The 12,324-nt window shown below is 41.4% G+C and overlaps 1 protein-coding gene across 1 annotated transcript; it reads left to right on the forward strand.

Annotated features, from left to right (window-relative positions):
* The first annotated feature begins 387 nt into the window (after positions 1–387).
* LOC120799889 (protein ELFN1-like) lies at positions 388–5,875 on the forward strand. The gene is made up of 4 exons (XM_040145375.1): positions 388–671; positions 760–913; positions 2,184–2,350; positions 3,790–5,875. The coding sequence occupies exons 1-4, from the start codon at positions 388–390 to the stop codon at positions 5,873–5,875; spliced, it is 2,691 nt and encodes an 896-aa protein (XP_040001309.1).
* The last annotated feature ends 6,449 nt before the right edge of the window (positions 5,876–12,324 follow it).

A 12,324-nucleotide genomic window follows, 5' to 3' on the forward strand; every position in this document is an offset into this window, starting at 1 on the left:
ACTAGCCAATCTGGCAGCAGGATGACTTCCACTTGCCATTTTATACATAACAAATCAAATGTGACCCCCTAATTAAACACTTGATAACGTTTACCTAGACACACACCCACACACTGCCAAAGAAATGATGCATCTCATTCCTGCACTCATTTCTACTTTGATAAATCCTTAATTTCTAACACGAGTTTAACAACTTCAATTCACGGTACGGCTGCAAGAGAGGCTGGGGAGAAACAGGAACGTTTACCATGCTGTGACCACGCCAAAAGCAGAACAGACACAAATCCGAAGAAAGAGGCAGCACCAAGTCACCGTACACTGACATTACTATATAATCAAGCCCTCATTCCCTTTCAAATGGCGCCAGCCTGCATGAATAAATGTTAGATGGCAAGCATCTCTGGACGGCTTTCTCCAATGGATATTGCGACAACATCCCAAATGGCCCAGAGGACAGGAAGGCAGAGACATAACGTGACTGGAGGTTCTTCATCAGTGGTCCTGTGCAGAGCCAGCTCCTTCCTCTGTTGGCTCACCCTGCTGTCAATAATGCAGTTGCCAATGGTTACAGCTGACTGTTGGCTAATCGAAGGGGAGAAGGGCTTTGTGTGGCTGGCTATCTGCAGTATGAACCAGCCGCCTTATGAGGCCATCCCTGCCCACATTAACAGGTAAGAGGACTTAAATTGATAGCAAGTTCTCTATACATTATTTTGCCTCTTGGCCAAACATCTCCACCCTTCACGCTTCTCCCAACAGCACCATTGTGGATCTGAGGCTGAACGAGAACAAGATACGGTCGGTCCATTATTCTTCGCTCAGTCGCTTTGGCAACCTCACCTATCTGAACCTCACCAAGAACGATATCAGCTATGTGGAAGATGGAGCGTTCTCAGCACAATTCAACCTGCAGGTGAGTGATGACATAATGTAGATTTATACACTTGGGCATACATATTTGCATCCATACAAATCCATACGATCATGGATGCACTTGTTAATGCACATAAACACAATAGAGGAAAGTAACTAAACTAAGTACATTTATTAAGTGCAGTACAATTTCGAAGTTCCGATTAAACTACTTTACCCCCGTACATCACTACAATTTGGGGGAAGTATTTTACTTTTTACTCCACTACATTTATTATAACATTGGTTAATGTAACAGTATAGCTAATGATTTGCGTACAAAAAAAAATCGATCATCATAAAATACGATGCATTCTTATGGATTAAAATCCCTGAGAATATCTAAAGTAGTTATATTAAGCGTAATTTTCTGCTTACACCTTGATGCATCAGCAGGCTAATAACCCAATTACATAATATATAATTAACAATGGCTATCAAACCTCAATACGTTTTTGGTACCTACCGAAATGTGTCTGTTGCACCAAGTAAAAAACTGTCAAATAGTTTAGCATCAAATGCCAGGTAAGATTTGTAATCTTATCTATATATTCTTTAATGAGATATTTACTAAATGAAATCATAATTTCGATCATTTTTGACTGAATTTTTTATTTAGGCAAAGGTACTGTACGGCTGCCTGTGTTTAAGCAACATTTATTACAATATTTATAATGTATGTAACTGACACAAAAGAGGAATTGTATTTTTTTTTTTAATTCACATTTTTAATAAAGGTATCAAAAAAGTGTCAAGGGGCCATTCCGCATAATGAGATATTTAAGTACATTTTGATGATAATACTTATATATTCTAATACAAGGAACATTTTGAACGGACTTGTTGTAATCAGAGGGAGTATTTTTGATACACTGTGGTGTTGCTAGTATTTATTAAGTGTGGCATCTAAATTCTTCCACCACCACACACACAGATGGACAGAAACACAAGACAACATCACCTGCTCATTATGGCTTCCAGAAACATTCAGGCAAAAGTGCTTCACCAAACTCAGCTAAACGCGGCCATAATGAGCTGGCATGCTTACATATCTACCCCAGCTGCTGGAGCTGTGCCAGGAGGTAAAATGTGAACTAGAAAGATCTGAGTAAATTCAGAACAGCATAGAGGCTTAGATCACCATGTGAAACATGAATTGTACTGAACCGTCATCTGTTTGTTCTGTATGTTTCCATCTTGTAGTGAGTGATGCCTGGCACTGACAGGCTCTTCAGAGATTAGAATAATCCCACTTGTCTTTGTCTCCCCAGGTTCTCCAGATGGGCTTTAACAAGTTGAGGAACCTGACAGAGGGGATGCTTCGAGGCCTGGGCAAGCTGCAGTATCTCTACCTGCAAGCCAATCTCATTGAGACTGTTACACCCAACACCTTCTGGGAATGTCCCAACATAGAGAATATAGATCTCTCCATGAACAGGTATCGACCTCAGTCTGTGCATGTGTGTCTGGTGACAAAGAAAAAAATGCCGTTGTGGGGCTGAAATGATTGGTTTATTAATCAATTAGATGGCAGCAGAAAATTGACAGCACTTATAAAAAAATGTGTACTGGATGAATGGATAAATCTCTTTAAATGTGGGGATTTGCTTCTTTTCTGTTTTTTTTAATCACAGAAAATTTAATTTATTTGGGTTTTTAGTTGGAAAATACAAGCAATCTGAAAATGCAACTCTAGGCTTGGGGAAATTGTAATGACCTTTTGAAACTGTCTTCTGACATTTTATAGGCTAAACAATATAATGAATCATTGATTATAATCCTTGCACCCCTAAACAATTTTTTTAGTTGATGTTAAAGGGAAATTCAATGCAAAGACTGAACAAAAAGGCTACTCACATTCTGACTTGTCTTTCTGGGTTCATTGGTGTACGAAACAAACTGCAAACATCTGCACTACAGTTTGGTAGCAGCATGTACATTTCTTAAACACACTGAAATATTAATTTTAAATGTCAGACTTGGTGTCATGCGGAGATACTAACACTCTCACCGGCAGTATTCTCAGTAGATAATGATGCAATGGTGCAACAAGCCATTGTTTCAATTAGAGTTGAGATCCCTTCTTTTTCTCAGTGGGAATAACTGTCTTGTTCTCACTATCGGTAATGTAATTGGTAGTGATCACTTTACCTAATAGTAAAAGCAGCAGCTGAATTGAACAAGTTTATCTGTTCTCTGGGGCGTTTCTAAAAGTATTTGGGGAGATGTTTAAGACCATAAACTGAAGTCTAAGAAGACTGAGAATTAAATTCATTTAAAGAGGAAGTACGCTGATTTTACAGACCAAAGTCTATTTACAGGTCTTGGGAGTACTACTGTGTATGTGCAAAAAGTCGTATAAAGCCTTTTGTGGCTACAGAGGGAGCTGTCTGAAGTCTGAACAATCGCCACAAATGATGTCATTTGAGTCTGTGTCGAGGCTCAAGACAACAACTTTGAAAATTTAAAAAATCTTGGGTTGTGGAGTGAGAAAGAAGTGAGTTTACCAGACCTCTGTAGCCCGCTCCTCATCTTGGTTTGAGGCTATTATTAGCCGGTGCTAGCATAACACACCCGAATCTCTGACTGAACTTTTGGTGAACAAGGAATAAATGCAATCTAAATTGTGGGTGATGCAGGTTTTTTACAAGGAAGAAGAATGTGTGGGATAAAGAAGAGGACATCTCTGGTTTTCCTGCATCAATTTGGATGCTTTCTTTTTAAATTTTGAGTGAGGCTGACGATGTTAGGCGTGCAATTCTAAATTGGTGGAGTACTATTTAATATGACAGATCAATTATAGCGTATTCAACTATGTGAGTGTATCTGAAGGTACAATTTGCCCCTAAAATCTTTTTCCCTTCGTGTCTTCCTCAGGATCCAGGTGTTGGATGGCAGTTTGTTCTCTGGACTCTCAAAGCTGACCACCTGTGAACTTTACACCAACCCCTTCAACTGTTCATGTGAGCTTCTGGGTTTCCTGCACTGGCTCTCTGCCTTCCCCAACAGGACCAGTGAGAGGATGGTTTGTGACTCCCCTGTTGGATTCTCTGGCTTCAACCTCCTGAGCCAGAACCCCCGCATGCCCACTCAGCGCACCGCTCTGCACGTGCTCAGTATTGTATGCACAGACGATGGCAGTAGCGTGACACCTTTCTATGCCATCGATTCCACCACCCTGTCCCCAGATTCTGCCTCTCCCTGCGGATTGGACGATTGTGCTTCTGGGACAACTCCTGATGACGTAATCAGCTTGAGCCCCATTTTCTCTGACACCAGTCCGCTCATGACGCTAAAGCAGGTGCTACATTCAAGCGCTGTGATAACAGTTCAGATCCCTCATCCGTACAGGAAAATGTACATCCTGGTGCTTTATAACAACAGCTTCTTCACAGATATCCAGAATCTGAAAAATCAAAGAGAAGATATTGAGCTCAAGAACTTAAAACCTAACACCTACTACACATACTGTGTGGCCTCTATACGAAACTCCCTGCGCTTCAACCACACCTGTCTGACCATCACCACTGGCCGCCGGGCAGGGGTTGAGAGGATAGCTAATCAGTCATCAGCCACTCACTACATTATGACTATTTTGGGCTGCTTGTTTGGCATGCTGCTCTTTCTTGGCCTAGTCGTCCACTGCCTTAGGAAGAAGAGGATCATGGAGGAGAAGGAGAGAAAGATGAGCAGGATCCAGAGGACTCTGATAGAGCTCAAGTATGGTGGAGAAGGGGATATAGAAGGAGGAAGTGGAGGATCTGTTTCCCAGAAGCTTGCTGCTGGGGACAGTCTGTCCAGAATACCCTATCTGCCTCAGGGTGGTGAGATTGATCCATACAAGCTGCAGGAGGTGATAGAAACACCAGCGCACAAGCCTGCTAAACTTAACTACATGGAGGTCAGAGGCACCGGCATAGAGAGGGAGAGAGAACGAGAGAGAGAAAGGGAGATGTCACCACAAGCAAATCCCCAGGGCTCTGTAGCAGAGATCTCTACCATTGCTAAAGAAGTTGATAAAGTTAACCAGATCATCAACAACTGCATAGATGCTCTCAAATCTGAGTCGACTTCCTTTCAACAGGGGATCAAATCCCCCTCTTCTGCAGGCGGAGGAGCTGTTTCAACTGCAGAGCCACAGCTGGTGCTTCTCTCTGAGCAAGGAGAGAGAGGAGAAAGAGGAGGCGAGTTCCTCTCCCCGGTGTATAAAGGAGGGAGAGGAGGAAGAGAAGAGAGGGGGAGAAGCTACCATCATTCATTGCAACGACACCACAGTATGGAGGCTCCTACGACCTCCAAAAGGCCCAGCACTTCCTCGTCTCCCGGCTCAGCTCGCAGCCCGCGCTCCTTCCGCTCGGAGGGAGGTTACCATTCGTCAGAGACCCGCTATATCGAGAGGACATCCCCCGGAGAGAGGGGAGAAAGGGGAGGCGGGGGAGGAGAGGCCATCCGTACAGTCACTCCGGCAGCGGCTATCTTACGAGCAGAAGCCCAGAGAATCCGCCAGTACAATGAACACCGCCACTCCTATCCTGGCTCCCAGCAGCACCTCCAGGAGCTGCAGCACCACCCCCAGATTTTGCAGGAGCTCCACCACCACCCAGGGGGCCGTAAGCCCTCCGTGTTGGACCCCCTCACCCTCAGCAGGCAGGCCAAGCAGCGGGAACTGGCCTACTCCCAGCTCTCACCTCACTACCCACTGTCACCACAGTACCACAACCTCAGCTACTGCTCCAGCCCTGAGGAAGATGAGGAGGAGGAAGGGCTACTGTGCACTCCGACCCTGGGCTTGTGGGAGAGGTTCAAACTGCACCGTAAGAGGCACCGGCAGGCGTCCATGGAGGACGAAGGATATGTGGCAGCCGGACATGCGCTGAGGCGAAAAGTTCAGTTTGCCAAGGATGAGGATCTTCATGACATACTGGACTACTGGAAGGGCGTGTCTGCCCAGCAGAAGGCCTGATCCAAGGGTCTGGAGACCCCAAACACTTTGAAGATGGAAAAATAGCACTGCACCCATAACATATTGATGCAGATACACAGACTGATACAAAAAAGACCTGTAAATACACGCAAACACACACAACTTACAGGATCTACAGAATCAAATTGCACAAACAACACTGGCTCATACACAAACTAAGCCTTTTCTTCTGAGAACATGAAGGAGGACCAAACTAATATATTATATTGAACGACAAAAATCATAACTTATAGAGAGACTGAGTTACTTTTGTAATGTAATGAAAATTATAGCTCAGACTGATGTAGCTATTTGTACTAAGTTTTGAATGAAGAAGAAGAAAAAAAAAAGAATCAACATTAAGAACAGAAACCTTAAATGTTGCCGGGCAACCCATCCTGAACAGCCCGGCTACACTTTTGACCTGCCTTGGGACCGACATTCATCCATCCTGACCTTTGCAGATTAACCTAACCAATTCTCATTATGTCAGTGGATTGCTCAAGATTTTGCATTGCCGGGGAGGTCGTTTTTGCATCGTGTACTGCGATACTGCCGCGAGAGCGGGCATTTTTGAAAGATTTGCCAGATCTGGAAGATTTAAAGCATCGAAATGAGAAATTCTGGATGGGTCGCCAAGCAACAGAAATATTCAACTGTGCTGAGACTGAGTAGGTAGCTCTCACCAGAGAGAGAGTATAATGTGCCAAATCAACCAAGGGGATAGTAGAGCCCTACTGCGTAACCAACGTCTCCTCGCCACTGTTTTTATATACGAAATTTGAAAAACCTAGAATGATATGTTGTTACTACTATTAATTGTTCTTATTATCATTACTGGTCTTCTTATTATTCCTATGATCATCATCATTAATATTCTATTATTTGAATATGGCATGGCTCTGTCGTGTGACTGTGTTTTGACTGTTTTGAATCTCTCAGCCGAGAAGTGCACACCAACAGAGACAAACAGTATGATGGACGAGACATTTGAGTTCTTCTTTTCTACCAAGAGGAATGTGCTCTCTGCTGAGCAAAAAACAAACCCGTCTTTTCTCTTGGTGAACCCCTGCTACACCTGCTCCTCAACCTCCTAAAGAGGGAACGCTGTACAGATGAGAGAGATAAGTTCTATATTTGCAACAGAGGTGACTGTTTTGTTTGTACAACATGGTTTTGAAATCTTTCAGACTTTTCCGAAACCAGAATCCCGAGTTAGTTACCTACCCGCTCACTTACAATGATACGTTTTTGATTTTGAGATCGAACTAAAAATTCTAATCTTCAAATGAATGTCTTCAATTCCCACAGGGGGAAACATATCTGCACTGTTCAAAAATCACAAAAAGGACTCTTAGGAAAAGACCTAAAACTCTCAGCTTCCTTCCCGATGCACTGTAGCTCCACTGTGTTTTATCAACAATTTTTTTTTTTTTTTTTTTTGCTCTCTTCCCATCACCCCAAGTTTTTACTTTTTGGATTCCTCTGGTTCCACTGTGGTGCCATTGTGCCAACTTGATAAATCACAAAGAAGTATTTGAAATGATTTTAAATACTACTATTTACAGACCTCTTCTCCTTCACATCAATACACATCAGTGTGCCAAACAATAATTTGCACAAAACGATCCACCACCATTGGCTCACTGCTCCCCTTCTATCCTCCAATCATTTCTAAGACCAAAGTACTGTGGTAGTAAAATTGACCCTTATAGCCCCTGACCTGGCCTGAACTATTTACCCACCATCACCCTTACAACTGCTACACTTTAGCACATGTATACACACACATACTGTACTCATGCACACACAGCCACAACCATACACAGATGAATGTATTCTATGAGAAATTAATACTGTTTAACAGCTGGTTTTTCTGTTTCTGATCTATGAGCTGTATTCAAACAGTGTCTTCATCTGTCTGATGGAAAACTTTCATCAGATGGCCACTTGTGTTTCAGTATTGGAGATAAATAAGGAATATTTGGCTTCCTAAAAAAAAAAAAAAAAACACAAAAAAAAAAAAAATCTGACCAAAATTTTTCCCACTGCGGGCAGATTCTTCATGGACAACTTTCCTCACGCCATTTTGTGTCACCAATTGAACCAAATGTTGTCTATAAAAAGGCCAAAATTGCCACTGCAGACAGCTAGTGAAGTAATAGAAATGGGGTTCTGCCTTATCAAAGGTTTTCAACTGAAAACGTTCTAGATATAAAAAGTGTTATAGTAATGTGATTAGTATCACTAGTGTGGTGAAAAAGACTACATGTATATCTGTAATATCTGCAGGATCTAAATAATGGAGGCTGAAAAGAGGACAAAAATGTATTGAGAAAAATACTGTTTATTATATACAGAACTGTGCAACAACAACTCATTTAAGAAGACAGTAAATGAGGGATGGAGTCAAGACCATTTCAATTGAGTCGTTTTTGTATTTAACGAGCTTGTAGTATTCACGGTACTGACAAATCCAAATAACAAATGCTTGACTGACTGAATCGCACCCACTTCGCTTTCTGAATTGAAACAGAATTGACTCCAACCCTGAAACGATACTGAAAACAACACAACAGAAACAACAGAGCTGGCAAACAATGAAAAGTTTAATGGTGAATGGAAACACTGTATAAAATATTTTTTCTCTGCTATAATGAGTTCAGAATGCTCAAGTCATTAAGCCCAGTTAAAGCCATAATCGTGGGTTAGTGAAATCAACTGAGCTGTTTGTAGCACTGCAAATGCACATTCAATTGTGTGGTTAAAAAAAAAAAAAATGCAGTTTTTTCTCCCCTCTTACTGCAGCAGCTACGACATGGTTCCTCTGCTTCTGCAGCAAACAGCTCTGATCCAAAAGGAAACTGATGAGCCGTGGTGTTTTCTGCATTACACGTCCCAGATTGTGGCTTTAACTAAACAACAGCCTTAAAACATTCGATTTTCTTTAATCTTTTTAACTTTAACATTGCTTTGAAAATCGAAAGATTTCCTTGTTTCTTAACTTATACTTTCCTGACTGCAATTTTGTAATTGCTTGATTCTTAAGCCTCACTTGAGCATTCTTTGAGTAACAGTAATATCAATGTAGCGATGTATTAAACTGTTTTTTTGTTTTTTTTCGTTCTGTTTATGAACAATAATGGCGTGATTTTGTCATATGGCGGAGAGTAGCAGAGCTCGTCTAGAATCAGACAACAACAAGCGGACGGTCGAGGTGTCCAGTCGACAGTGACCCTAACCAGCGCTGCTATTCTTTGAAGCTTGATGAAGAGAAACTGTGTTTTTGAAACGACGCCTAAAAAGTGGAAATAAACAGAGGTCCTTCTGACAACAGACAGAAACGACAATGGAGCATGCTGCGAGGAAATCCTCAGTGGAAGCTTGTGTTATATTCTTCTTGTGAATGACTTGAGAGAGTGAGAGAGAGAGAGAGAGAGAGAGAGAGAGAGAGAGAGAGAGCGAGAGAGAGAGAGAGAGAGAGAGAGAGAAAGAAAATGCTCTGCCACAGGATCTCACAGAGGCTTTCTTTATTTTCTTGTCAAAAATTTAAATGAGCACAATAAAATAGCCTTTCTTTCACTGTCTCCTTTCCTGGAGAAACCATATGTATGCCAGAAGTTTTAAACAGACTCAGGACTTTAATTATATTTCAAAGATGGCTGAATCATGGATGTATTATTGGAACTGGATGCCGGACTCAAAGATTGCACCCAGGCGCTTTGATGAAAATTGCTCGCCTGGCACATTAGCCAAAAAGTTCTCTAGCTTCTGGGTTTGCTTCCACTTTGTGCGGCCCACTGCACATACGCATTAGTGCTTTGCCTGCTGGATCCGTCCACACCGTAGCGTTTTCACTGGGATGATGTCACCAAAATAAAACTCACTTTTCTAGGGTCTAAGGGCGTTTTAAAAGTATAAACCCCCCATGGATTAAAACTTCATAATAGAAAGAGTAAAAATGGATCTTGTTTGCAGTTGGAGGTGTCCTGTCAACAGTTTTACAGACTGCAGAGGATTTTTTCAGTACTGTGAGTGGTCCCTGGGACAAATTCCCAGCAAGATTTAGTGATGCCGCCATATCCAGGTCTCTTAATACATCCATGGAGTAAATGCTTAAAGGGTCAGTTTACACAGATCACAGAAAAACATACCTTCTTACTTAGTTCCAGTGGCCTGTCTCTGAGATTTCTACTTCTAACTCAATACTATGGAGGGGAACTAACATTTGTCTGGGGTGCTCACAGTGTTAAAAAATTACATTAAAAAAAAATCAACAGAAACATCTCTTTCCATAAGACTCTGGATTGTCTAGAGTAACTGGGAAGTTATTCTGGACAATCCGGTGAACACCCTGGTAAAAGTTTCCAATAAAGTACCTCCGGTGAAAATTGTTGATGGTGACAACTATGAATTGTTCTGGGTATTAGGGACACTGTTGCGGGAGCAACAAATTGCCAAATGACTGGACAATAAGCCCAAGACATGCAGGGTTCATTCCACTGGGAGAGATTTAATCAATCATTTACCCGTGTTACAAAAACAACATATTTTCTCTCCTAGCCTCAAGTGGCATCCTGCCATGCAGACAGTTTTGGTTTTATTTGTCCAGGTTTTGAGATATTTGTCTCTCAACCTTCTGCTTCCTCCCCATTACAATGAAGGTGAATAGTAAAATCTTTCTTGGTGCTTACAGTGTAGAAAAATTACATTTAAACAACACTACAAGTCTACAACCATGCTAGCAGCTCTGTGAGGCTGTACTTTGGCAAAGGGTGCTTTGAATTAAATGCTTTACATCAGCATGTTTAGATTCTCACAATGACAATACCATGCTGATGTTTAGCAGGTATAATGTTTACCATGTTCACCATCTTAGTTTAGCATGTTAGCGTGCCAACATTTGCTAATTAGCGCTAAATGCAAATTACAGGCGAGACTGGTGGGAATGTCATTAGTTTCTTAGGTGTTTGGTCAAAAACAGAAGTATTGGACAAACCGAAATTTTGACCAGATGATGGTGCTAGAAGAGAAATGTAGTTCTTATCATCCCGAGGGGGTCAGGGGATCACCAAAGTCATTAGGAAACTGCGAAACATGAAAAAATGTTGTGCTTATCCATCCAGTAGATGTTGAGATATTTCAACAGATAAGTGGAAAATGTTGACCTGCGGGTGGCACAAGTGCAAAAGTCAGGGGATCATCATATTCAATAGGATTTATGGGGCTGCTGTGGCTAAGGAGGTAGAGCAGGTCATCCATTATCGCAAGGTCGGAGGTTTGGCTCCTCCAGTCTGCATGTCCCTGGGCAATTTACCGAACATGCGTGTGAATGGGTGAATGTGGCAAGTAATGTAAAGAGTTTTGACTGGTGGATTAGACTAAACAAGCACTAAACAAGTGCAGTCCATCTATCTGTACAAATTTTATAGCAATCCATCCAGTGATTGTTGAGATATTTCAATCTGGACCAAAGTAGTGGACTGACCGACATATCGCTAATAATTTTGCATGTGTCCTGTTGTGCCTGCCAAGAGACCATGTTACTCTTGAATAATCACCTTTAATAAAACAAAATTCCATTCACCTCTGTTGCATTGGACTGGAGGCAGAAATCTCAGAGACAGCTATCTCAAAACCTAGACACATTAAACTTTAACTGTCTGAATGGCAAGATAGTACTGGAGGTAGGTGAGAAAATTAGTTTTTTTGTAATTTGGGTAAAGCAGCCCTTTAAGATGATTGATCAGACGCTGACACATAAAAGTTAGTTTGTACTTAAATACTTTCCCACTATATGATACTGTATGTTGTTAACTGTGGTTGCACAGTGTCATACAAAGTTGAATATTTATTACTAATACATATAACTTGTAGCTAATTTGTAGTTTTATAACGTCACACAACAACATGAAGACATCACAATAATTAATAACTGAAATTGGTTAATCCATGACTGACTTATGTTTGTGAACAGTTTTTGCTTGTAGTGAAATATGATACTGTTAAATAAATACATGCAAAACTCATGAAAAAAACATTTTTTTTTGGCAAACCCAAGCATTTTTATGTCTCAGTCCAAACGAAGTCTGAGTAAATGTAAATCTGGGCCAAATTTGCTTTGGGAAAACTTGGATGAACATGGATACAGCCAAAACCAAGGCACCCTCAGTCCAAATACTGCTTCAAAAAAGACTTCAAACAAGGGAAAATGAGGTAATGCCGTGTTGTGCTGGCACAGTGAATGAAAGGCCCTATTTGGAGCGTGTCCTTGGTGAAATGAATTAGGGTGCTTACATTGCTGAATTTTAATTGACAGCAGAAAGTGAATGGACCAAGTGAGCCATCTAATGAGGAGTATCTTGAGAGTGAGTATCTCTGCACCGAGCAAGTCGAGACGCATTTTGAAATTTGGTGTTGAAAGCGGCAAGAAAATGCAGCGTTTAAAA

The sequence above is a fragment of the Xiphias gladius genome, chromosome 15 (assembly GCF_016859285.1).
Source record: "Xiphias gladius isolate SHS-SW01 ecotype Sanya breed wild chromosome 15, ASM1685928v1, whole genome shotgun sequence".
Taxonomy (NCBI): domain Eukaryota; kingdom Metazoa; phylum Chordata; class Actinopteri; order Istiophoriformes; family Xiphiidae; genus Xiphias; species Xiphias gladius.